This window comes from Photinus pyralis, unplaced genomic scaffold (genome assembly GCF_008802855.1).
Source record: "Photinus pyralis isolate 1611_PpyrPB1 unplaced genomic scaffold, Ppyr1.3 Ppyr1.4_LG2, whole genome shotgun sequence".
Taxonomy (NCBI): Eukaryota; Metazoa; Arthropoda; class Insecta; order Coleoptera; family Lampyridae; genus Photinus; species Photinus pyralis.
Window position 1 is genome coordinate 24,548,060 of NW_022170403.1, and position 27,822 is coordinate 24,575,881.

General features: G+C 35.6%; 1 protein-coding gene across 3 annotated transcripts in view; it reads right to left on the bottom strand.

Moving 5' to 3' along the window:
• The window catches only part of LOC116164590 (palmitoleoyl-protein carboxylesterase NOTUM-like), an 88,736-nt gene that overhangs the window by 29,594 nt on the left and 31,320 nt on the right, over positions 1 to 27,822 (bottom strand). Inside the window, exon 1 of one of the 3 annotated variants that reach the window (XM_031478782.1) lies at positions 9,346 to 9,422. The exons of the other annotated variants lie outside the window; for them this stretch is intronic. Within the exon in view, the coding sequence (XP_031334642.1) occupies positions 9,346 to 9,363 (18 nt within the window). The 5' untranslated portion in view covers positions 9,364 to 9,422. Of the gene's footprint in view, positions 1 to 9,345; positions 9,423 to 27,822 lie in introns of those variants that run through there. 3 annotated transcript variants of the gene reach the window in all.

The following is a 27,822-nucleotide window of genomic DNA, read 5'->3' on the forward strand; positions in this document are numbered from 1 at the left end:
TAGGCGGAAGTACGAATACAAAGTAATGCAATAAATCGAATGAAACTGTATAATAATTGTGTTTATGCCCGTTAATGTATGCATACCATGCAATATTAACAATTAAGGGATTGGTTCTGCAAAGTGGCAAATAAAGTAGACAAAGCGTTCCCCATATTCGAACCATAAATTTTTCTTAATGCTACACAAAGGTATTTCTCGATACTTGAAAGTATAATTTTCCCAAGTAGATTCTTAAGTTCGTCGCAGTAAGAACGGAAGTGCCGGCTCAGAAACCGGTAGAGAGCAAAGCGGCATTACTTTGTATCGGTAATGAGTGCTATAAGGAGACGTGTCGCGCTAATTGCGAGATCAAACGTTGCGCCACAATACCCACTACAAGCATAAAAGAGATGCTTTTCTGAAGCCGCAAATATCTACCGGTCCTTATGTAAATGAGAAACGATAACAAAAGTACCTACTTCTTAAATACTTGTTCGTTTAAATATAGCCCTCCGCTATTGCATAGGGAAGAAATAAAGTGCAATTTGTGAACCTTTAACTTTACCATTTGGCTTAGTCCCAAGCGTCGCCTGGCTTAAAGTCTTTTTTACAGCAATCGCGGAAACTTCTCCAAAGCGTGAAACGTAGGATTCTGGCTACATTATGACGTCACTTCCGAAAAGGCATCTCAATAGAAAGCTATTTACTATTTAGTGTTTGCTTATCTTTACAGCCTCTTCGCTGAACGCTCCTTGTTGATTCGCTAGATTGTTGAAATAAGTAGGCTCTTCAACAATGTAATTACTTGAAAAGTTATGAAGTAAGGGAATACGTAGATAATTTCCGCCCACTCATACGGAGGGTGGATTAGAAATTTGGAGGGTAGGAAGAAAAAAGGAATTCAACTCGAGCTCAACTTGCTACATATATGCAAGTTTCCCAAAAAGTTTTTTTATTAGGTTATGCAAATGCAAAAAATTGTATTTTGCAAAGTATTGGAAAGCTGAAATTACGGATCGTAAAAACAGCATGTAAATGTGTAGGTAGTTGCAAAGTTTCCGAATATGGTTTATACCCTTCGTCATCTGCTCGATATATTTTATTGTCGTCACTAGGAATTGGGAAATATCTAAACTGTACACCTTTTACATGTAAGATAGCTCCATCATATACGTTAGCTTTTTGCAGACGTTTGCGTAGAAAGCTTTATCAAATATATAGGTATACATACCTACCACTAAAATTTTTTAAAATTCGTACGCCCAATTTCGCAAACAATGATTGAAATAACTATTCATTATAGATTAACCTTAATCATCGTTTGTGGAACCGTAGTTTCGACTATACCGACTATGGAAAAATTAAAAAAGCACTAGAAAGCCGTATCTAAACCTTTAAACCAGTTATTTCTAGAGCATTGACGAAATTCATGGAAAGCATTTGGAAATATAAGAACATTCTGAAAAGTTTTTAAAATGCTTTCCAATGTCTGATAAGTACTTTCATAGCAAATTAACGTTTTCCAATGCATTAAAACATACTGTTGTGTAAACATTATTTTTCTTTAAACACCGAAAATAATCACGAGCTACCCTATCTATGAGAAATATTTGAATATTTTAATAAAATAAATCGGAGCGGTTATTTACGAATGGGCGCAGAATTTGTTGGTTTCATTTGAGTTTGTATTTCCGCAGTGTTATTTTTACTTTTACAATTGTTCGTAATTGCGTATTGATTATTTGGATTTGTTTATTTAGTTGTACAACGTGAAATTGCGTGTTAAAATGTGAGAACATCTGGTAAAATTTTGCGTATTTTATAAAAGGTTTATTTAGGTGTTTGCGATAAGAAACTTTTAATTTTTGCAGAAATGCACATGTGGCGCAGGTAAGGTAATGCACGTGTGGATTTTTCTTTGTAGCAGATGCCTGATGTGTACTAGGAGAAATTACAAACTGCTTAATTTAAAATTTTTTTTAAATTTTGAGCTAGTTGGACAGGTGTTTTGGGGGTAGTATCGATATATTCAATTAAAAAGAAACACAGGCCAATCTATTCCAATAATCAGCAAGAATAAGTGACGCAGTTCAAATAAGTTTAGGTAAATATTTGCACTTATTCTCAATTACTGGGTTCGGTGTGAAGAAAAACACATTTCATACATTTACATTCTAAAAATGGTACGTTAAGCTTTAAGAAAGCTCAGAGATGCATCTGAGGCAACTTCCAGAATTTGTAACACCTTGTTAAACGTGTTTCAAAGCATTGCAGGCTTTCGCAGCATTTCCAAATACATTTGCTCATCCATTGCATTGGAAAACACCGTTTAGTCTTTTTTTTTACAGAACTAATCGATTATCAATAACTCTAGAAAAGATATGGGCTACACACTTCTGATAGGCGTTAGAAAGCTCTGGAAAGTATTCCTATGTAAACTACATGGGGGTGTCGTTTCTTGAGTGCCGACGATGAGAGTGAGCCACCTTGTCATGTATAAAATTTGTTGATTTATCATTTTAAAGTTAGTTCCTTATTATAAATGTACTCAATATTTGTTTAATTCATTTAATCGATTTGTGGTATTTAGTTAACGAGACAAGGATTAATTGGTTTTTTAACAAACAATGCCACGTGCGAGACAAGCAATGCAGGTGTTTTATCAGTTCTGCCGACGTAGAATTCCAATCTGATATCTAGGTAGAGTTTTATTTTTCTTATTTCAAAGCACGTTGGAACTGAAGCCCATCTTTTCTGCATCATTCAAGTTTTAATAGGTCGTATGTCTGTCCTCTAATGAGCTCAGGATTCTACGACGTCGCGATAGTGCGGGTGGATCTCAAATTCAGTCTTTTTAATAGCTACATAACGTTAACAGTCCTTATTTCATCATACTGTGGAAACTTTTAAATCACCTCTTCCTGGGAAACATAGGATTCATTAACGACTTTAGAACTAGTCGGGATTGGTGGAACTAAAAACCTTAAGCAATGGAAAATAATTAATGACCGCTTTCATTAACAATCCGCCATTTTTGGGCGGGTTTAGTTAGCAAAAGACGGAGTGGTCAATCGCTTTTTATAGGGACCAATTGTAAGCTATTGATAACTGAACGAACATTTTTTTTTGTTATTCGGAACAGAAATTGTGGACTCAACGCCAAAACCAAGACTCTTCTGAGTCTCCTGACTAAGACGGAGTGGAAATTAGCGGAGAGCGAGCGATATGTGGGTGTGGAATAGCAGTTTAAATAAAAATTTAAACCTCGTTTGCAAGTGTTATCGACCGGAATAAACAGGGACGCACAAAGGATCAAGTTATGTAATAAACCGAACGGGCATAAAAAGCCAGCTGGCAGACAACTGAGAAAAAAACATACCGGTGTCACTGTGGTACAGTAATCTGAAAACGAAAATTGTTTTTTGTATTATTTAAGCTATGTGAGTGTACATCATTCGTAATTACAACAAGGTCAGAAGACGTGCGTTTATTCTAGGCTCAGGAGTCCAGAACTGTAACCTTCGACCAAGGTGTGTCAGTTGCAAGAAGTTTCAGTTTACTTAAAGTAAATTAAAACATAAGCCACCCTTATTATTTTCCGATATTGTATGTTGTTAAAACAAACTCGATAATCGCTTATTTTAAAGCAAAGTTATGGTTTAGGAAAGTGATCTATGTTCCTTATTTTGTTATGTTAATAAAAGTGAAAGGGGGCTGCCAAGAACACAATGATAAAAGGTCAAAGACATCCTTATTGCGGGACTAGAAGACCATATTACTCGAGCTTAATAAGTACAAGTTTTTTTTAACCTTCCGTAAGTCAAAATTAACTAACCACGTATAAAACAACATTCCAATATAGGCAGTTTGTTTTGGTACTTAGACTTTTGCAGTACAATTACAATTCCGGCCAGCGCAAGAAGACAGGATAGTAAATAAAAACTCATACACATTTACTAGACTTCGATTTAGAGGGAAAAAAATATTTGATCGTTAGAAATATGTGGCGAACATGACGCATTCGGCAATTCTGAGATTCCATGTAGATTCTAATCAAATTACCTGTAATCCTTTCCTCCTTGTTAATCGATTGATGATTTCAGTGGTCGTTTGTAGGCGTAGCTTTTCGGAAACCGCAAATTAAAGGTTTTATTGATATTTATAAGGAGACCACCATGAGATAATTGTTTAATTAATTTCATGTCATGTTAACCAAACATTTACTACCTGATGATCTATACCATCGTCACAGGCGTCTCGCTCTTGCTTCAAAAGGTATGAGCCGATGTAAATGTCTAAGAAGTTTTTAGTTCCTCGTTACCTGAAACGTATTCTTGTAATGAATAGGTTGTAAAACTTGCCGCTTAATTACCGTACCTATTTATTATGAGCGGAAGGAATTTGGTGAACGTTATGTTCTCATCTATTTAATCTTTTAGTTCTGTACAAAAAACAAAATTCGATTTACACCATGAGTACCTTGTTACAATAGGCTGTCCACAGACATGGATTGGGGTACATGCGGGTTGTGTCTGTAACACTATAGTCCTAAATGCCAGATGTTGCGAACTGCAACTATTGGAAATCCAGTAATATATTCTTGGTGGACATGTACAATTTCGCTGTTATGTGGGTTCCTTTTTCAAAATCGCCTTATCACTGAAGAAAAATAGGGTGAGTTTATGTATAGAAAACGGAATTGTTGTTTTTGAACCACTAAACACTTTAAACAGGTATGGAGAAATTGCTAAAGTTTTGGTATCAACGCAAAAGGGGCTAGTGAAGGTTGGTAACCTTGTGTTTTTAAGCGAAATGCCATGCTACGAACAAAGCACGCAAACAAATCGGGTCCGTGAAGTTTGCTATACCAGTCTCCGGTTATACTATCACTTTGTGCTTTTATTTGATTTTGAGCGACTCTAAAAAGGTTCTGTGAAGAGGATCTTTGGTGGGTACCTCATATGATACTTTAAAGCATGTTTTAAGAATACATGAATAAAATCTTTGCATTGCATGTAAAGATAATTCGTGGTCAATCAAAATTTTGCTTTTGATAGCGTAAAGTCATTTGTATTATTGATTCTTTCTGAGTATTAATTATAGGTTTAATATCCGGTTGCTTCCGTGTCGCAATATTTTATGTACAGCGCGATTCACTACCCCTTTTACTTGTTTGTTTGTGCTGTTGACTGTTACAGATTTGCAGAATGCACCATTCTGAATTCAGACGACCGCTACGACCAGAATTCAAAGGTAATTTTTTTACTTTCATTAACGTTTGATTACATAACTGGTTTTCGACACAATCGAATTGTAATTACTACATTTGCTTAATATTCACTTAGCGATTATAGTTCCGTTGTTTTCTGCGGAAGTCTGTTTTGATATTAATACATTGACATAGAATAATTTACTAGCGGGGAAATCTGCAGATATCCAACAAGATCAGCCAAAAACTTGTTTATTCCTTCGCATAGGACTACGCAAATGGGAAGAAGCCCAAAGTGAACGACACAGAATCGTTTTATGCACTTTAAACTTTTGAGGGCGGCAAATTTGGTTGTCAGTATGAGATTTGCACCCCTAAATAAATACGTCCCGCACTCTACACTGTAAAATTGTGTCAAAATATTTAAACACACAAAAGAAATCACACAGGAGCATCGATTACTCTAACAGCTGATTTAGGAAAAGGGTCTCCCTTTTTTCCTGGGGGGTATTCCGTAACACCCAGACCCCCTTGTGCTACGTTTCTGTCAAACAGTTTAAAACAATGAGTAAGAATACCCCCCAGCCAACACAACAGGCGGAATCTACGAACATGACAATTGATTTAGGGAAACGGTTTTCCTTTTTTCCTAAGGGTGTGTTCCATACCCACCGGTGCTAATGTTCTCTCCTAATAAGTTCAGTCCTTAGATCGTTTAAGAAAAAAAGGAGTGAATTTGAGAAAAGAACATGAATAAGAGAAAAAAAACTTGACGGATCTTGAAGCAAACTTTTGGAGAATTTCTTTGGAACTTGGCACATTTTTTAAACTGTTTGAATTTTCAAAATTTTAACCCTCTTCGACCACCCACCACCGCCACGTTATTCGCGATATTGCTGCCAGACGCTCGAATATGTTATTAGCATATACATAACTATCTTATATCTAAATACCAACAATAATCAAACTGTGCCACTAGCTCTCCTACTATAAAGGAAACCTTAGGACTTGAAAACTTAAGAATCGCCTGAATGGTCTTTTTTTTTTGGACACTGAGGGAAATTTGAATGTGAGAGAATTTGAGAACCTGAGGACTTGAAGAAAATTGGGAATATAAGAAGAACTTAAAAATATTCCAAATACTCCCAGACCACCGATGCTACGGTTTAGCCATTACATTGTCGTGTGTTTCCGCATCAAAGAAAGAAAACTTGATGGCACTTCCTACAAAATTGAAATAAACTTGCTCCTTTTTTTTATTATATAAAGGCTTTAAACTGTTTGAAAGAACGTAGAACCGGGGGTATGGAATACCACCCCTGAATACCCCCTATCCCACACAAAAGGAGGAATCTCCCTTTTTTCCTGTGGGGTTTTGCATATCCCCCAGATCCCCCGGTGCTACGTTCTCTAGTAATAAGTAAGCGGAAGGTGACTGAACAAATGCGCAGACAAAGGATATATAATACAGTATTTGAAGAGGGAGTAGGCGGAGATCAGACCTGAATTTAGTCTAAAAGAAAATTGAAGGAGACTGCGTGAGCAAAGTAGGCGAATTGTAGAGAAATTGAAATGAAGGTTTGAAGGATGCACACAAGGTATGTTCCTAAAGTTTTTTTATTTTGTCTACGTTTACCATTGTAGGGATGGAAATTGCGTGTCGTAGGAGGCGACTAAACAACGGTAAGTCAATCGCAACCCCAGCTTTGGAATTTGGAGGACGAATGGTGTTTGTGGTGTGACAAGATTTTGACTTCTATTTTAAGCGGTTAGAATTTATTCCTTGATTGTGACAATATTTTACCATAGTAGTCTGTTGGTAGGATTTGTGTTGGTTGTGGGACGTGGAAGAGCGATCCTGAACTGAAATACGGTCTTGGCTTTTTAAATGCGTTTGAAAGCTTACGGTGCCGGTGAGTTGTGGTATGTGGCGTGATTAGTGTAGATTATAGGAAAGATTTGAAAGAAGCTTCGTTGGAGTACCCCTAATGTCTTTTACTGTCCCTATGTTATGCGCAGTACAGATTTAATGAGGGTTTACAGAACCACCATATTACGCCAAGGGTCTTGTTTGTCGAATTTTGAAATTTTAAAACAAGTATTAGGGTACGTTTTTGTGCAAATGATGATATCCCATCCTACTTGTGTTACTTCTCATCCCCCAACGTTTTTGTTTCAAATCCTAAAGGGCACAACGTTTTTCGTTTGTAAGCTAACACCTTCAAAACTTCCAAACTTTGCAGCTTTCCAAAATTCTTACCTATAGACGGCACGCTACTATACAAAAGGTCTTTCCGTACCAATGATACTGTTTTTGAAGGTAAAACGAATACAAAATTACATAGTTTATAAAATACTTCCCAGGACAAAATTGGAAGAGCGCAACTCACTGCATATTAAAGATACAAAAAATGAATTTGCAATTGCATAACAGGTGCACAGAGAACAATTCTGATACCAATTTTCGATGCGATTAGAAGCTTTCGTTAATAGCACTTTTAGTGGGAGAGCTAGTGGCACATTTTTTAAACAGTTTTATTATTGTTGATATTTGGATATGTATATGCTAATAACATATCCGAGTGTCTGGCAGCAATTTCGCGGATGGCGCGGCGTTGGTGGGTGGTCGAAGATTTTGAAAATTCAAACCGTTTTCTTATTAATGAACCTTGCTTTATTTTCTTATATGAATATGAATGTACTGAAACGATTTTCGCGGTATATAAAGTCTGAAAGACGCCATTAATTACACGTAATAGGAAATTGTCGCATTTATAATAGCATAAACGAAGACCATAACTGCCTAGATCACTGCCGTCCGATTGGGGCACATGACTATATACATACGTTTATACATACAATAAAAAGCTTTCACTGGCAACACGTACGAAGAGGTTTGTCGGTCCGGGAAATCAACGAAGGTAATTTAAAAACTAATGCATAAAAAACGTTCACTAATAATAAAACTGTTTGAATATTCAAATTTTCAACCCTCTTCGACCACCCACCACCGCCGCGCCATCTTGTTATTAGCACATACATTACGATCTTATAGCCAAATATCAACAATAATAAAACAGTTAAAAAAAATTTGCGACTATTCGCCGTATAAATCGAAATTAAACATTCCGTACCTTAGTTACTTTTGACGCAAAAAAGAAAAACGCAGACGCATAAATCAAGCAAGCACATTTCACGATGTAAAATCTATTGGAAATGGTAGTCCCAATTCTAGTACATAGGCAGAAATTAAGTTGTCACCTTAGATTAACATGCTAGTGTCCACTACACATTAAAATAATTTATTTTGGTGGCATAGTTCACGCATTAAATTCATTACACATAGAATTAGACTGTATTATCAGAACAAATTGAAATCGTTTGTACATTTTTTATCATAGTTGCTTGCAAGTGGGCTTTCGGCCGAAGCGAACAAATATTTGTGTTTTGGGACTATTTCACATACCTGTTGATTATACTTTAAAACATGATCGAGGGTGCACCCCCCTTGATTGGATTTACCGTAAAATTATAGACTATTGTCGAAAAATGCCGCACCAATGAGAGTAATCCCAACATTTGGTATGTATGGAGTTTGGTACCGATTAGATGAAATACGCTTAAGCTCATACTATGACATTTACAAAATAGATACGCGTTTTTTTAGAAAAATTTTAAAAGGTAATACTCGGTCACCGTAGTTTAATTAAAACACGTCCATCCAAATGGGGACGATTTTAAATTGCTCAACGGCAATCAATGGAAATAATTTGAAATCATCTTTTAAGGCGGCATCCAATTGTCGGCGCGTTTGAAGTCCGAAGTGTGATTAACTCAATTAACCCTGATTTCAATCAAATAAATTTCAACAGTAAACACAACACTATGACAGTTATAAGTCGAAAAGTAAATATTTAAACTTTACCAAATATTTTTGTATTGAAATATTTCACGCATACTTGCGCACGCTGTAGCAGTATTAAATTTATTACACAAATAAACATTTAGGAGAGGAAGTCGCGTTAACGACGTTATTAAATTTAGTACTTATATCTGTTATTGTTGTGCCGTAACGTCGTTGGCACAGTTTTAAGTGTTAATCTCGTAGGAGGCGGCGCGTCGGATTATATAAGCGAAAACTGTATGGATTTTACCTGTACGAAAATGTGCATCTTGCACGCGGAGACCGCTCTTTTCACCTGTATCACCTGCCACACTCACAACATACACTGTACTACTAAAGCTTCAGCGCCATGGTCGGTACTCTTTATATCGACCCCACCACCCTTAAAAGGGGATGCCAGTTACTCATTATCACGACACCCTTAAAATTTGCCGATTTTCATTTTTTTTATTACACATTTTCGTTTATATTGGCAAGGAAAATTTGTCACAATTTAAATTTTCGCTTTTATCTTCCCTATAAATTGAGACAATGTTGAAAACGTTTAGTAAGTGCCGTTTGCTTCTTCAATTATCCAATTTTGAATATACTATTATAAACCTTGTATCACTTAAAATGCATCACACTAGGAGTAAGAATTGAAATGATGAAATGCTTAACTTCTGTGTTAGTGCCGAAATTTTGTATAACTTGAGCCCTAAAAGTACGACATTGGCAAAACAAATCAGTCACCCACTGGATAAAGGAAGAAGATAGTTTTGCAAGGTCAAAAGTCAACATTTTCGGTTTTTTTGGACTTTTTCCCGAAAACGGTTGTAACATACCGGGTGAATATTCCAAAACCGAACATAGGGAATTAACATGGGAAAAATGTTTTTTGCAGATCGTTGCTCTCCATGTTAACTCAGAGGGTTTATAATGACACCAATCGAAAGAAGATTTTTTTCTCATGTAATGATATACGAATTAGTTCATTTTCAGGTGTATTTCTTATTATTTTAACGAAAATTCGGCAATAAATCCAATTACCGTAACCTATATTTCAATCCTTGGATAATTCGTATATCATTAGATGAAAAAAAAAATCTTCTTTCGATTGGTGTCATTATGAACCTCTAAGTTGACATGGGAAGCAACGATCTGCAAAACACGGGCCTCCCATGGTTAATGCCTATGTTCGGTTTTGAAATATTTCACAACTATTAGATAAACCGGTCGCTAAAAACTTCGAAAAAAACGCAATTATGTGAAAATAAAATTCTCACACAAAATAATTGTGCTAACTTTTTGTAAGTCTAACCCTGGTCGGTCCAAAACCTTCTTACAATCGTCCTTCACTAGCATTTTATCTCAAAAGTGTACACCTTTATCGAAAATGTACATGTTTTTTTCCGCGATTTCGTTTCCGGGACATACTTTCGTTCAATTTCGCTATGAAGCGGTATATACGTAAATTTTTTCTATGTTGTTAATAAAATACAACTTGAAAACAAATTTATGAAACGGCAAATCGTCTGTTAAAATTCTTATTAATTCTTGTTGCAAAATTTGAATCATCCGTTTTGTTAAGATTGAATGAAAGAATGTCCAAATTGTGGTCTTTTCTATATTTTCGGAGCATGTTCGTCTCTTTCTCGTTCCCTAACGTTATGTTTTTTCCTTTCCCATGTTAGATTTATACTTTGAATCATTTTCTTTAATTTGTTAATTAAGAGCGTAATTCTCAAAATTACATTTATTGTGTTTACGTGGTAATAATCTGGTACATTTCAAATGTGTTTCTTAGTTATGTTTGTGTACCAATTGTAATCATTTTCTTTTGTTTTGTTAATTTTGACGTAAATGCAGATGATTAAGAAAAATTACCGCAGCTTGCGAAGGGGCCGAGTACGGAATACCTACTTTTTCCACATAAAACAATTTATGTATATTTAGCTCAGTTAGAAGACTCCCGGTACTGATTATTGAACTTAAAATGGGAAACTTTTCAAACTTGTTTTAACCGAGTTCATACGCAAATATTAGTTACAATAAAAGGTCCTTTTAAACGTTTCACGCTATCACAAAATGATAGCATCGAGGGTTTCAAGAATGGTTCTATTTAAACATCAGAATTCTATTTATCAAATTTCTCGATCAACTCAGTCCATATCGAATACAAATACACAAATTTATACTTTACCTAGACGTGTAAATCTACCCCTCGAGCAGTTCAGCCTTCGATAATTGGATCACCCTCTATTTAGGGTTTGTGGGATGGAACTGACAACTGACTTTAAATCCTGCTTCGTAGCGCGGAGGTTCTGTTTGAAAAATGCTCGATGTTACGCAATCCAAACGACCGAGTTAACTTGAAGTTGTTTTTAGCCGAAGGGTAAGGAATGATACCATCGTAATGGTTAATTAGGTTGATTCCATTTTGGAAATAAACATTTACAATCTACACAAACATTTTACAATAAATGCGCTCTAGCGCCTCGGCAATTGGAAGGTGTGAGGGTGTTCCAGAATAATCAAATGTCATTTTATACCAGCACAATAGTTAAAGCATTTCAAGTTTTTGCCATTTGAAAAATGCTCAAAGATAGTACTCAAGTTATGAATTAGGTAGTAAGGACCAATTTTGGTAGCTCAATAACTGAGCAAAAACAAAATTATTGATTTCCAACATAGAATCGAGGTTCAGGTGTTTCTGAATAATAACGAATTTTACATTTTTGACGTTTTTAAGCCTCATTTTGGCATTTAGGCCCATAATATGAGCACAAAAGTGTGACTATAAATGGTGTCGCCATGTTACTAGATATGATTCCATTCGTAAAGTACCCAAAACGTTCAGCGGCGTGCCTTGGGGGCTCAAAATAACCGAAAAACGGCAATTTTTGTCGCCATCTTGGATTTAAGGGCTTAAATACCAAAATCGGGTCTGGCAACAGAGCGCATCGTTTTCAGCGGGGTTGAATTAGTCAAGAACCGCCTGTTGCCAGTTTGTAGCACAAAACGCCGTTAGACATGATTTAGAGAGCCATTTTCAGAAATGTCTCCCTTACTATTCGAACTGACAACCTTTTTTTTGGTGCCATATCTTCAAAATGGACTCTCTGTTTTTTTTGTATCAGTGGAAATTTTGTAGTTTTGTGTATCCTGAGCTATAAGTTGTTTAGGGGGATGCCACTTGAAATTTTAGAAAAATATGACGCTCTATTTTATTCGCAGGGGAGTCCGACCGGTCAGTACTTAGACACACCAGAGGCCCATTGTGCCTACCGCACGAACTTATAAATTAAGATGGACTGCTGATCAAACAGTTGCATAGAGGTAGAAATAGCCCTAGCATGGGTGCCGCCATGATTTGCACATTTTAGTTATTTTCTAGGGGAATTTTGCTAGTGCTCAAGTTTTGAGACTATTGCAGCCTTGGAAAATGACATGTGTCACAGTACTTTATTTAGAAAACGTGAGGTTAATGTTGGGTTAATGCTTGTTTATTAGTTGATTTGAATTTCGCGCCAAGTGAGTGCACATCATGGTACATAAGTAAGTATTCTTCAAGTACTTTCCAATTCTACAATAAAGTATGGGGTGTTTCATTTAATTGATACGGTACTGGCATACAGCACGCCGATTGTGACTAGACATATTTTAGAAATATGGCAACGGTAATTGTGCACATTTTTTCGATATAGGTATTTTATGGAAAATAAATTATGATCTAGATACTACACCCTGTATAGAAGCTACAGTATACTTGACAATATAGGTATTAAACTAATTTATTTTTTATTGTTTTATATTGATTTTTTAACCTTATTATATTGTACTGATGCATTCAGTACGGAATGTATTTTTCCCCAAGAGACAACGAACACATTTGCTTCTCAAAAGTAATTTTATGGGAGCACTAACGAAACAATTAGGTGCACTAAGGCTGCACTAACCAATAAATTAAATAGACAGGGTCTCGATTCAGGTTCTCTTAATTCCTGCCTAAAGGGTCGTTCACTAACAATGACGTTAGCCGAAATTATGTAAGTACACTAACGTTGCACTAGTAATAATTAAAAAAGAACACTGATAATGTATTAATTGTATGCACAAACGAAACGAACGAATAAAATTCATCCCAAAATATTTAAATAGTAGGGGATAGCGAAATAAATTGATCCACTTTTTGTACGTTTTACAAGCTGTGACATACCCTATACTTGCGTTGCGATTGATTGTTGTTTTTCTTATTATACACAGGTCCTAAGTATACATTTCAATTTGTTTACAGGAAATGAAGAAGACAATGACTGTAAAGGCGGGATATTCCAAAGAAACGAATGAATGGAGGTGTATGAATGGGTAAAATTCATTGCCCAAAGGTATAAGCAAAGTGGGTACGCAAATCTCTAAAATAAACAACCCCGAAGACAAAACTTGAAATACAGTTACCTAATCTATTTGTCTAACGTGCTTGGCGGCACATAGTAGGTAATGAAAACCTTTGTGACAAAATGACAAGCTTCTCAAAACCAAAACGCTAAACCACAATTCGGCGAAAGCTGATCTATGAGTAGTAAAACCGGACAGACCAATGTAAATGGAGGTCAGCTTAATGAATCATAGCAGTGAAAAAATCAATTGCATTTGTCTATTCTTCCAAGTGTCTATCAGAAGGAATTGCAGTACATGCTAAATGTTAATATTAAGTCTTAGATCATTGAGTATATGTTCAAGCGTAGAATTAAGTTTGCTCGAACATTTGATGATAAACAAGGATATTTAGGTACATTAATTAAATCCCAACGTTTCTTGCGTCTATTGTGTAACTACCTACATATATCGTAATTCATATGGCTTTATTATTACCTCCCAATTAGCGCAATATATCTGTAGTTAATTAACGAGCAGTGATGCTTTCAATTTGAATATAGATATCGCATAATTTGGATAATTATATCTATTCTATGCCTATATTGCTCGTTTTCTACAAGTGGTATTTTAATGCCCCTTCACAGCAGCGCCGCTGACGTCGAAACCATTCACACTAGGTGGCTAAGAAGCGATGTTAGCAACGCTGTCTGGAGGCACGTCGCGGCTGCAATGCCCACTAAACGTTGAAAGTAACGCAAAGTTAAAAAAAAGTTCTGTTTGTTACATAAAAGACTTAGCGCATTTTCTAAGAATTAAAAAAATGTACTATCTGTTTTTGTTTCACAACAAAAAGAGCGAAAAGCAGCAGGCCCTCGTCGAAATCCATCTAAAAATAAAAACTAAAAAATCTAAAATATAGTGAATTACACATAGAATCTTCAATGATATTCATCAGAAGAAAATTGGGTATGGAGGTTGGCACAATAAAGAATTTGCCCTTTAAGGTGATTCACATCTGAACCTACACATTAAGGAACTGCGAACAAAAGTTAAAAACATAAATTAATAAATTTATACATTTCTTTTCTTCTCCACCCTCTATTTCAATGTTTATATAATGCTCAAAAAACCAAAATCTGTTTTTTTTCCATAGGTTTATTACCATTTTTTGGTATTTCTGCGACCCTTCACTGTTCGCGAACTTTCTGTTACAACGCAGATCATTCTAAGGGACGAGATGTTGTGAAATTGGATCAAAGTTGCTAAATGACTCTCAAAATTAACGCACTTTTAGGTTAACCATCTTAGTTTTGCATAAAATATGAATAAAAATAAATCTACTTTGACATTTTTTACCTACTTATTTTGCAGGGAATGTTATAGGGATGGAAGCTTACAAACTGACACTATGAAATAGCGAGACATTCCAAAATGATGTAGCTTTTAACAGTCATATAGGTGCGCGCGTTTTTTTTTCTATAATACAGTGCGGCAAAAAAAGGGAACGAAGGAATGTAAGAGAGAAAGGAGTAGGCATCTTCTATCGCCACTGATTAAGTGCCACATTCAAATTTTTTAGAATTTAAAGGCCGTTAAAAAATGTTTAAAAGTCTTCAAGGGACTTTAAGGGTTTTTACCCAAAATCGTCTTGAAACCCCCACTTTCATGGCTACCTTATGCCATTTTAGTTTCCATAACATGTGCTTTACCAGACTACTTTCCCTGCCGCCTATCACATTTCTAAATGTCTATAATGACTCATGTCATTACTGACAGATTGAAATTAACCAAATGCTTTATATGAAAACTGAAGTTTTTATATTAAAGAACGATTTCGAGTAAAGTTAATACAAAACTCGTCCGTAAAATGAAACGATTTGACTCGGAAAGGGGCCTGGTACTTCAATATTTCCTCGCCAGTGAAATGATTAGAAATTGGGGAAAAATAATTAAAACAGCTGAATTTTTCCGCGGCTGAAATCACGGGGGTTGAAAGGGGTGGAAACTGGTATTTTGCAATTTGTGACAAAACTATTAATTTTAGGCGAAAATGTTCAATATAAAAGTTATAGAGAATAAAAAAATGAACAACTTTTGGATCTGCACTACATATTTACACATAATCTCCAATTTTGCTAGAAAAACCGGAAAAACCTTTTTTTTCGATTTTTATTCTTATTTTTGCGAAAAAAATCGTAGGGATTTGAAATTTGAAGTAAACATAGCTTTTTTTAAGATAAAAAAGGAGACAAATTTTTTGGGAACCGTTTCCGAGATCTCACGATTTCTGAAAAAACCACCTCTTCTTCCTTTTTTTCATCGTACAGACGTGCGCGGGGTAGCAAAATTTTCGGGAAGATTTATATTTTAATAATCAAAAATAAAAAAATATTCTTCCTATAGTACAAATTAGAGAAAATCGACAAAACTGGAAAAACAGTTCTAAGATATAGGTACACGATTTTTGACATGATATGATGTTGGATGATTGGACGTTAATAAAGATTTTTTCGAAATCTGTCTTCTGGCTTCTCTTTAATGTTTGCTTAAATATTCTCTTTTGTTATCTTATGTTCAACTGTTTTAGTTAAAACATTATTATTTCTATTTTCTGCATTTTTACCGCAATAAAAGTAATTTGAAATAAAATCGAATTATCGTGCTTCCTGATTCCTGAACAATTTGTTTTTGTTCATTGACTCTGCTTGCTGCCTGTTTTATAGCCGATGCAATTCCGTTAGACCTGTTGATAAACTTGCAAAATAAGAACGTTAGTTTTACCGGCCAAAGCAAATGATATGAGATGTAAAACCTGGAATAAACTTCGTAAGGACTTTATTCATAATTCCTGTAAATTAACGATCAACAGGCCCAGAGTAATCGCATCAGCTGTAAAACAGGCAGGAAGAAGAGTTTGAAAAACTTTCTTGCAGATCTTTCATTTTTAACAGCTTTTATGGGTCCCTAAGAGCCTTTAGCTTACATTGGTCTTTGAAACTTTAAGAATTGTATACATTTTCCAAGATCCTCAGAGAGTCTTTTAGAAACTTTTACAATTTGTTCATCCTTCTTCAAGTCTTTTGAGTTTTAATTCATTAATGATCCCCAAACGTACAAAAGTCTCCATGAGGCCTTTAGACCTTTAATAGACGTTTGTTCTTTAAAACTTCGAGTCTTAGTTTTAAGTGTCGCTCAAAGAGTCTTTCAAAAGCGTCTACTCCATAAGGCCATTCGATTTTTTAGGCTCCCATCCATTTAGTGATCTTTCTTGAAGTGTATTTTTTTAAGTGCCAGACAGTTAGAAAAGTCTCTAGCAGATCTTTTAGTCTTTACAAAGCCTTAAAAACTTTGATTCACCTTGAAGAACCTTTAAGAGTGATCAGGATTTGAGCCATTAAATGATTTCGTAAGATCCTAAGGGAATGTAAGGGTCTGTATTTAAAAAAAAATTCGCAGTATTCGCAATCCTTGCAACCATCGGAGGCATTGGAAATGATATCCGTATAACGCCATATCTAAAACACAAATAAGCCTTATTCACTCGGGTCTCATGCGATATTGGAGAATTTTAGATTGGAATTAACGAAACAATTGCTCACTATTTAGTAAGAATCGTATCGACAGTATCCGCGACTTTTCTTTAATCTACTGATTCCGGCCGAGTGCGGTCTTCTTTTCAGGGGCGTAATTAGGTTTTATCCANAATGTGATACATAGGCACTTGGAATAAAGGAAAATCTAGCGCCAGTTTCAAAATTTTATTTTGCGCATGCGCCGTGCCAACTTTTTTATCTATGGAACTATTTAAGTGAACTTAGGCGCTTGGAACAAAGGAAAATCTAACATTAGTTTTAAAATTTAGGTTTGCGCATGCGCAGTTCCAACTTTCTTATTTAGAAAAGCATTGAAATGAAATTATTCTCATAAACTGAAATTGAAGTAGCACGTCAACAATGGATTGCCCATGTGCAACGCTATCTTTCATATTTGTGGCCGGATTTTTTACGATTTTAACAGAAGTTGCCATCTACAAATGGGAAATGAAATGCACAAGTGGACATGCGCTTTTATGTAAACTCGTTTACGATTACTTTTTAACTTGCTTAGAGTCGCCTCTGCAGAAGGTCTTAAGTTGAGACCATCGGGAGACCCATATAATGTTTTTGGAAATGATATCCGTATTAACCGCCCATATCTTAAAAACAAATAAGCCTTTATTCACCCGGAATAAGTAGACTTTCTGATTAATAGCCTCATTAACATGCGATATTCGAAGGAATTTAGATTGGAATTAACAAAACAATTGCTCAGCAGCTTCATTACCGAAAAAAGAAATGGCGTTTTTAGCTTTAAGCACGGGACTTTCATGAGCGTACCTGAGTATCTAAATTAAAAAATTAGATACAATAAAAAGAAACGAATATATTCCTTACATTAAAGGTAGGTGCAAAACAGCTAAAGGAATTGAAATTTGTGGATTTTCGTTGGCGGTGGGAAAGAAAATAGAGTACTTCCTAATACTAAATACACTACATGCCAAATACAGTCAATAAGCTAGGTACTTATGTAAATTTTATGCCGCAAAACTGAATTAGGTACCTACCTGTTTATGTCAATTGTCATGTTGTAAAATTTATGACAAAAAGCCCGCTCGCTATGCTTCTATTCCTATCTTTGTTACTGGGGATAAATAGCAAACTTGCTGCATTTGTCGGCACGACGGCACCTAATACGTTTACGTTACTACTTACTTATAGTAGGTACCTATTTTCATTAAAGGTAAATTTTCGACCGAAAGTATCCTACTGTGTTTATACACTTTTTCTTGTGATTTCAACTTTACTTTAAAGGATTATTATACTTAGAAACAGGACGGTTATAATTATTTGTTAAAGAAAAATGCGTTAATTGATTCTTAAAAAAACTATAGCAGATATTTCTAGTATGTGATATAGATTTCTTCAGGGGGCGCAGTAACGCTCAGGGGGGCGCTTCTCCCTCAAACCCCCTTAGAGACGCGCCTGCTTCTTTTCTACTTGAAGGAACTGGTAACTTCATACCCATACACAAAACATAAGCATTTCCAATGTTAAAATGGCAAATAATCTCCAAGAAGCTTTAATTTGCTTTGAAGCTTCCTTTGAAATCATTATTAATTTTTAAAGGTCTCAACTTTAACATGTTTTATGATGTTTTAAGAACTTTTATGTGCTTTGAGAATGTTGTTATGACTATGAGTCTTAATTTATTATGTCTCTAAGAGATTTGAAAAGCCGTAACCCTCAAGAGAGTTTTTGTCCTGATGACACTGTGATATACCGATACGACCTCGATTTATTGATGAAAGGAACGAAACTACCGGATACGATCTTATGAAACGTTTGAGAATTAAAAAAACGCGAGAACATCAATCTTCATTTGAAATTAGACCATTTTGAAGAATCATGTACGGCATGGTTGTATCAAATAAGTACAGAGGTCTCGCTTATCGGCATTGGACAAAAATGACCGTGGAGAAAATCAAGAAACAAAATTTATTCCCTATCTAAAGTTTCCTAAATATGGCGAAATATAGCATAATTGACGTTTTTGATTTTTGGTTTTAAAATCGGTATTTGGGAAGATGGTTTTTTATTAATGAAATTGGATTGCTCATGGATTTTGATTTTGTCAAATGCCATTCAAAATGTGTTTCTTTAAATTTTGAACTTATTTTGATTTTTTATAAACATATTGAATATTTTGAAACCAGGATTTTTCTTTTTTAGATGATCTAATTTCCATCATCTAAAAGAACAGAAAGAATTCTTTAAAGACAGTCTGTTTAGTTTTTAAATAACTCTCCAAATAATGGTTTTAAACCAAAATCGAAAACGTCAATTATGTTATGTTTCTTTCATATTTAGGAAACTTTATATAGGGGATTTTGTTTCTTGATTGAGTTGAGCATCACTTTTGTCCATTTAACCACCTCTCTATCTATGTTAATAAGCGGAGATCCCTGTATTTAACACGAAATTTGATACAACCTACATATATACACATCTAAAAAATTAAGTTGCTAGAGAAAAACAAAAATATCGAGACTTTTGTTTTGGTGTTCTATACATGTATATATAGCGTGTTCAATTAAAAACTTCCCACAACGGGATATCATGGCAGCTTTCGATGATACGTTGACGAATTTCATCCAAACTTTCGAGTTAAATTAAATTAACTGACAGCAAATTAAATTCTTGCTTTCCCATAGCACAAATAAGTGATATTTTTTCGTTTGTTTTTTAGCATTTAAGTGTGGATTTAAATTTTTGTCGCAAAAATATGTAAATTAAAATTTTAAATCTGCAAAAACTATTGCTCATACCGTCCTACCAATCTCAATGTTCACCGGTTCTAAAAGGTCACATCACCCTTGGACATTGTTTGTAAAGCCCTCTACTTTATTTTCCGGTTACAACGTCTGCCATAGTATTACGTATATAATTCCGTTTAAAATAGGACCCTGTTTCCATTTTAAGATTTTAAAGGTGAATTCATGTTGTAGCGGTTGACGCCAAGAAGAAAAATACGGTTGCCATGTGAACACTGAAGTTCATGCAAAGAAAGAGCACCTTTCCAGGTTTATCTTCTTCCAAATAAATAAAATAGAGGCGTGAACTTTACTGTTCACGTGACAAATTTTTCCATTTTCAACCGCTACGACACGAATTTCACCCTTAAAATCTGAAATGGAAACGAAATTAACGCAATGGTGGACTTTGTAACCGGAAAATAAAGTAGTGACCTCACAACCAGCGTCAATGGGCGATGTGACCCAAATTCAACAACAAAAACGTAAAATTTTCAATCAATGGAGCAACCATTTTATGCTAAGCCTGTGGTTAAAAAAAAGGCAAAATAATGGCAGAGTTGAGAAAGATTTCCTATAGTAATTGAAATTGATTAGTTGCCTCCACTTAAATAATCCAATTACGTGTGGAGGTTTGTGCTAATTACATCTCTGATTAGATCAATACTAAAAATTGCTTCTGGCGCTAAAAGCTTAAAGCTGAAGTTTATGCTAAACGTCCTAATTAATATTTATTAAGAGCCCAAAAATAATGAATTGATTTGTCTTTATCATACGAAACATATCGATCAACTTTAATGAAGAAGGAATTTTAAACGGATTCCATCATATAATTATGGCAATAAAAAGTTACGATTCATTGTGTGGGCGTTGTTTATTAAGTAATGAACAGTTTCAGATTATGCATACCGAGGTCGACAAAAAAACTTTCTGAAAGTTTCCGAAATTGATTGCCTATTGCGAAAGCTTTCGTTATTTCTTCTTTTCATTGGTTAGCGAATTTTGCACAATCTTCTATCATTGATTACTGCGACCAAGACTGGTTTCAACGATTGCAAATAAGGCGGAGTTTGGAAGTGGAGTAAGGGCTTAAGGTTAAACTTTTTTTCGTTTAATAATATATACTGGAATTGTTGACAAATTGGTGTAGGCCTTTTTAATTTGAGCACTACCGTACAAGAATGCCGCTGTAGGGCAAGTGCAGGTATGTTATTTTAAGAAGTCGTTAACCGAATGAGCAAGAGAGTCGGAGTAATTGTTAAAAAAAGAAGATAATGGAAAGTAACCGGCGCCATAACGAGCAATGAGCATGAGGCGGACGAGATCCACGCGTACTTATTTGTATTCAAATTAACACAATTAGCGCATGCAGGAGTCCTGAACAGTTTTTTTAGACGACCATCGTACCTCATTTGCGGTGTACTTTATGACCGGTTTGGTCGTGCCGGCGACTTCAAACGATTGCGTTGTTTACATAATAGAGGTCCTCGGCAGCCGGAAACAATATGAGGCAGGCATAGTGCCGACATCAAAGGAGCCGACGTCGCAGCTGGCCCCTCGTCCCTTGATCACTGATGCACCTGTGAGGGGTACAAAAGCTTGAATTGCCCCAGTTCTGATAGCCCTTTCTACGTTGCGTATATCGCCGCTAAGATATTGCTCCACGTGGTTGCTGCGGCTCTTTGATCTAAAGATGTAAAAACAAGCTTGGCGCCGCGCAGACTCGCAATTAGCGTGTTTACCTTTACTCGAATGACCTACACTGACCTCGATGAAGTAAATTTTCTAACGGCGGCGATCAGATCAATTATTCAAGTACCTCGCAAACTGATGCAAGGATTTGTAATAGATCTAATCATGATTGGTTCGAAATCATCCACGGTCGGATCTATGTGTAAGACGTGACCAATAAGGCACACCAACTCTCGTTGCAGATATTAGACAACATATAACAGTGACAATATTTGGAATTTAGGCACAACACCGAAAACACTGGGAATATTAGATTTAAAAAGTTTGTAAATATATGTTCAGTTTTATACGTTTGATTTTACCAAACTGACCAAAGCATACCCGGAAATAGACGTAAAAGTTTCCAGTTTATCTTTTGAAAATGCGAAACTCTAATTTTTTAAATGGAACAGATGGAACCCCATTTCCCTTTCGGAAATAGATTGTGCACTTGAAAGCTTTGATTACAAAATACAATATGCAAAGCTTGAAAGTAAGAGTGGCTTGTATGAATTGGAATTATAATGTAAACGAATACAGCTACAAAGCTTTTATTTGTCGATTAGTTTTCATTTAAAAGAACGATTCAGGATCAAATGCCAATTTATAAAAAGAAACTATTGTTTGTGTCTGCGGAAAACTTTTTTAACACTAAATAATGAATGGATTTCCCAAACTTTATTTTTGCGAAAGACAAATCCATTCATTATTTACAAACACCCCAAATCAGAGATGATCAAATGCTACATTATTTTTTAACACTGTCCAATGGCGTGAAATTTGCACCGGCGATTCTACCGTCAATGTATAATAGTTTATCCGTTAGCTTTTGATGTTAGTCTTTCATTGGTGTTAATGATATTCCAAAGTAAAATTACGTGCACTACATTTCACATGACATTTCATGGAATCGCTAGTACAATGGAAATTTTCGATTAAAAGGCGTTAGTTTTAGTTAAGTGTTCACAAAACGTTAATTTGTTTCGAATTATTCATTGTTTATCATAAATAAATTTAAAATTGTCCGGAAAAACTTCACACTATCCTCATATTTAGTTATTTCAATTGTAATTTTCGATTAAACTGTTCGATTTTGCCAATAGGCGTGGGTATATCGTCACACGTCCGTAGTATTTATATGCTTTAGGGTATCCGCGCATTGGGCTTTGCTCTTGGCTTTGCTGATCACCTAACCGATCGCTGGTAGACTTGATGGTAGTGTTACAAATCGCTCGGATTTCGCATATCGAGGCATATAGGTAGGATATGTAGTTGTAGCGCAGGGCTGGATTTACCACTAAGACCACAAGGGCCGGGCCTAGGGGAGCATCGCTCCAGTGCGCGCCGCCAAACTAATTTTTTTTTTGCAATTAGTTATACAGGGCCCTGCAACAGTGCGTCGGTTTTTCCTAGCTCATATCTAGCAAAAAATATAAGAAACCTTTTGTGCAAATGTAAACTATATAGTTGCGTGTCTATAGAAATTATTTCTGAATGTACCAGGTGTCTCGTTTTTAGGGGGTAAATAAATAACTGATTTTTTGAAATAGTCGTAGAACACTCTGCATATTTTTAGTTGTTCCGATGGAACTTAACCTCGACATTAAAAAAAATTAAAGTATAACTTTTTTTTTTTCAAATAGAACTACCAGCATTTTATTTCGCTATTCAATAGTATTTTGTGTTCTCTTCAATTTTTATAAGGGACTTCTTGTACCCAAACCCCATACTTTAGGTTATTCAGTATTTCTCACAAAAACCTACCCGTTAATTAATTATTAAGCTTGTTAGTTGCCATTTTTCGTTGAAACTGCGCGAAAAGCGGATGTGAAAACGTGAAAAGGATAAACATATGTTAGAGTGAGCGCTAACTTCCGTTCGCCACCTCCTACCTGCAACTTCGCCTTCCGACGGAAAGGAGCGCCAATTTTTTTCGGGCCTAGGGGCGCATTAGCATTAAATCAAGCTTTTGATATATTGGAAACCAATGCTACAAAATGATTGTTACAGCAAAATACTGAGAAAAGGTTAAGGGCACCTACATCCAGAGGAGTAAACCACTGAACAATAATAATTTATTTATTTATTTTCCCTCTTGTTCTAAGCCCTCAAAAGGCTTACGCCCAATTACAGAGTGACCCGCATAATGCTTTTTAGAGGAAAGAGTTGTTCTAACTACTCTAGTATTTACCTTACGAATTAGGAAAAATGCAGGAAAACCTAATTCGGAGTAGCCGACAGAGTGCTCGAAACTGATCTAAGGAAATTTCCATCTCTGCCACAGATGAAAAATTCCTACCTTAGCCCACCTTAGCCCGACGTCCGGTTTTGTAGCCCAACTCTCTACCACTGAGCCACAAAGCAATAAACAATAATGTGTTCACCAGAATTCCAAAAGTGTAAGAGAAATCCAAACTTCCAAAACTGCAATATGATTCCATATTTCATCAGATTCCAACGAATTCCGTTAAATTACAAAGAATTCCATTGAGTTACAAAGAATTCCATTGGATTCTAAAGAAATCCATTAAATTTCAAAGAATTCAATTGAATTTCAGTATCTTCTAAAAAGAATTCCAATGAATTCCAGTGAAAAGTTGATACATATGAATGTTGTTAACATAAAGCTGTTAAAAGAGTTGATTTATTTGCCTACATATTATGATGATTTATTTTCGTTTACAAGGGATCTAAAAAAGCGGCAGAGCACCTCGGTATGACCCTACGGGGTCATAGTATTTGACCCACTTTCAATAGGCTTGTTATATGTGGCGTATAGGCCAACTGTGCAAAGTTTGAACCGAATCGGTCCAAGCGTTTGACAGATATCGTGCTCACGGACGCACAGACAGACACCGTCGACTCCTCTATAAAGCTTGCATCATTTCGCTCCGCTTAATAAATCAGCTACTATCTTTCAGGTTCAAAGACTAAAAGCTACAAACTAAAAAAAGTGGCACTTGGTGGGTGTTGACAGAAGTGACTACTTCTTCCTCTCTCACACCCCTTCGCTCTCTTCTTTTTGCCGCGATGTATTAAGATGTAAGAAGTGGCTTGGCGTCCTTTATAATTCATTTTTGTCTAAATTGCGACGTTCCCTACGAAGTTCAAAGGACAGCTCGGGTTCTCTTCTCAGCTGCGCCGCCTCACCTTGCTACCTTACAATTTTTTTAGGTTTGCTTTGGATTTCTTTACAATGATAAAGAAATTCAAGAAATTCTCGAGGATTTATTTTTGAGAATTATTAAATATTGATGACTCAAGACGAGAACGCACGAAATTATTTGCGTGGAATATTCATTTGTCCAAACAGGATGACATACCGTCGGCTTTGACGGTAGCGTCGCCTCACTTGAAGGTTTCTTGATGATTTCTTTTGCTGTGCTCGCAATGGTAATAAGGGCACGAAATTATTCTGATCAAGTATTCAGATATTGATGACATCATCTGACTCAACACGAGGGGGTGCGCCGGCTCACCTCGTTACCTTACAAGTGCATGGGATTATTTTGATGAAATATTTGTACGTCGTAGATAGATATGAAAATAGCATAATATGTGTACTCACAGGCGACCAGTTTTGTAGTGGACGGCTACCTGCGATGATTGACGTGACTGTTTTTATACTAGAGAGCAATAAATATTTATGGTACCATTTGACACAACACGAGGACACAACTTTGAATTCGGTGTCTGTCTGAGTTCGCTTATCATAAAAAATATACTACTTTGGAATAAAACTTCCATGAGTCGACCTCTTCAGGAATGTTAAATTGACTTTAATGATAAATTGCTATCCAAAGTCTACAAAACGATCTACTTCGGTTTTTATACAATGCAAAGGTTTCAAATAAGTTACATTTATTGATGCGCCGAAATTTTCTTCAATTTACATTCGAGTTTCTGGTTTTGAAGGAAGGAAGAAGCAATACGTGAAACGCCTTGTGTAGTACAATTGAACCTTTTTGTGCACCTCGTAAATTTTGCCGCTCGTTGAAAATGATTTTGAAAGACGGTTGACGATTTGAATCAGGAACAAACTTGTCTTCAGGTTTTTCGCAGTTTAGTAGTTAAAATCTTGTTGACTCATTGGAATAAATTAAAATTGTTCCGCAGTATGGAAATGCCAAACTTTCCCCTTGCATACCTGTTCAGTTTTAACATCCAGCAAAATGTTATTATCGCTCCGTATAAACAACAGAGTGGTAAATTTTGCAGTGGCTTGTTTTTCTCAATAAATCAACTCTTTCTATTGGCCTAGAGACTAGTATCTTTATTTCCAGTGTAAGAATAATTACGTATATTTCTAAAGACATAAAGTCAGTTTTGTCCTTTGACTGTAGGGGACAAGATATTTTTTCAAAGGTAGGTGTAAATTCAGGATTTTCTTGTCAGATTTTGAAGAAACTCTTTTTGCCTTTAAGAGAAAACTATAAATTCAATAATCTACAAAAAAGGTAAACCGGCCTTTTTGATTGTGTACTTTTAATTAAATATACCCATGTAAACGACTACGCCAATCAAAGGTTTTTGAGGGTTGGAGGGAGAGGTTATTCAAAAATGTTTGTAATAGAGTTCCGTTTTGGCTGAACATCTTTTTGACTAAAATATCTATGGCCGGTATTTGTATAAGCTTCGCCACGGTATTTAGGAGTATATCAAAACTCCAAGTAAAATAGCCCCCGGAAAGTTTGCCCATAAAATTTTAGCTACCAAGAAAGATTTGCCCCACTCGTTCAGTATAGGAACTTGCTCCAAAGGAACGGTACGTTCGGCCAAGGCTCGATCAAATAGCTGGAAATGAGAAATAATTGTTCTTGTGTTCTATAATAGAGTTCTCTTCAATATGTGTGAGAAGATTCGTCACGGTAATTCTGCTCAAAATTATCCCGCGGAAACTCCCCCTCCAGGTAAAATCACCCTTTGTTTTTACAGTGAACTTGTCACTGGAGTTCATTTAATTACTAGTGACACTGACAAAATTTAATTTTTTTGTTTCTTTCAGTCTACGTTTTAGGAAGTTTTTTTTGTAAATGTGAGATATATTATTTCTAAAAAATATTTTTTCGTCAATAAACCATCATAATATATCCTTAATGAAATAGTAAAAGAAAATACTTTTACCTTCAGAAAAAGACACATTATGTAATGTTCTTCTTCCCTTTATTTTCGGTTGGTGAATCAAAGTGCGCGATTGTCTATCTTTCATGAATAGTGTCAATTCTAAAAATAAAGTATCAGAAATATTAATAAAACAACAGATTACTGCAACCACGTCTCCAATGTATGTGAGAGATTCATAGAGCTATAATATGCGTAGAATTGACTATAAATTGCGTTTCCAGATTACAAAACCTCTACAGGGTTGCTTTTGCAGTACGGATGAGAACGAACGATATTATGTCAAGGCCCTCACCCTAGATCTTGTTTAATATTCTTCCATTAGTTTTTTTTCGTTCATAGTTGTTAATATTTAATGCAAATTGTTTAGAAAAAGGCCTTTTGTTTGCAAGGGAATAGATTGATTTAAAAGAAAATCGGATTTTATTAGACTTAAATGTTTTATTTAGTTTCGAAAATAAGGTCAATAGGGACTAACTGTTCAATCTGCCGCATTATTATTTTATTTATACGAATCAAATTATAGCGTTCCCGATTGCCGTATTTGTTTGCTCTACTCTCCCTGGGTTAGATCTGCACAACTTTCAGATAATTAGATTTCCTTCGTAACTTATTAATTACATACTTCGGACAAATGAGACTCTCATATTATTAAGAGAGGTTACCTAAAAGATAATTTCGTCGTTTTATGACAAGACGGTAAGCTGAATAACATAAACGGCGATATAAACTTAACCTTCGTCCGCTTTACGTACACATATTCATTGGAGATGGCGTATTATTAGGGACGATAAGCTCTGCATGTTTCCGTAAACAAGATCTTTTGATCTTGCCGACAACTGAGGTATGGGCACTTATAACCTGCAGATCTTCTCCTGATAAAACTTCTTAGAATTAGGAGCGGCGACAATGACTGATCATTACGGCCATCATCTTCCTCTGGGATTGATCTGTTGTCGAGACGGCCGGCAATCGATTATACAATCACATAACTCTGTCCTTTGTTGACATAGTTCGGAAAGTCGCTTTTTGTGGAATTTGTCTTTGTTTGAAAAGTCGGACTTAAAATACACAAGACAAAGGCATCCTCTTTGGAAAGCATAAGTTCTTTAATCCCCGTGACTTTAGTTGTTGAATGGTTTTGTGGGTATAATAATTGAAAGCCAA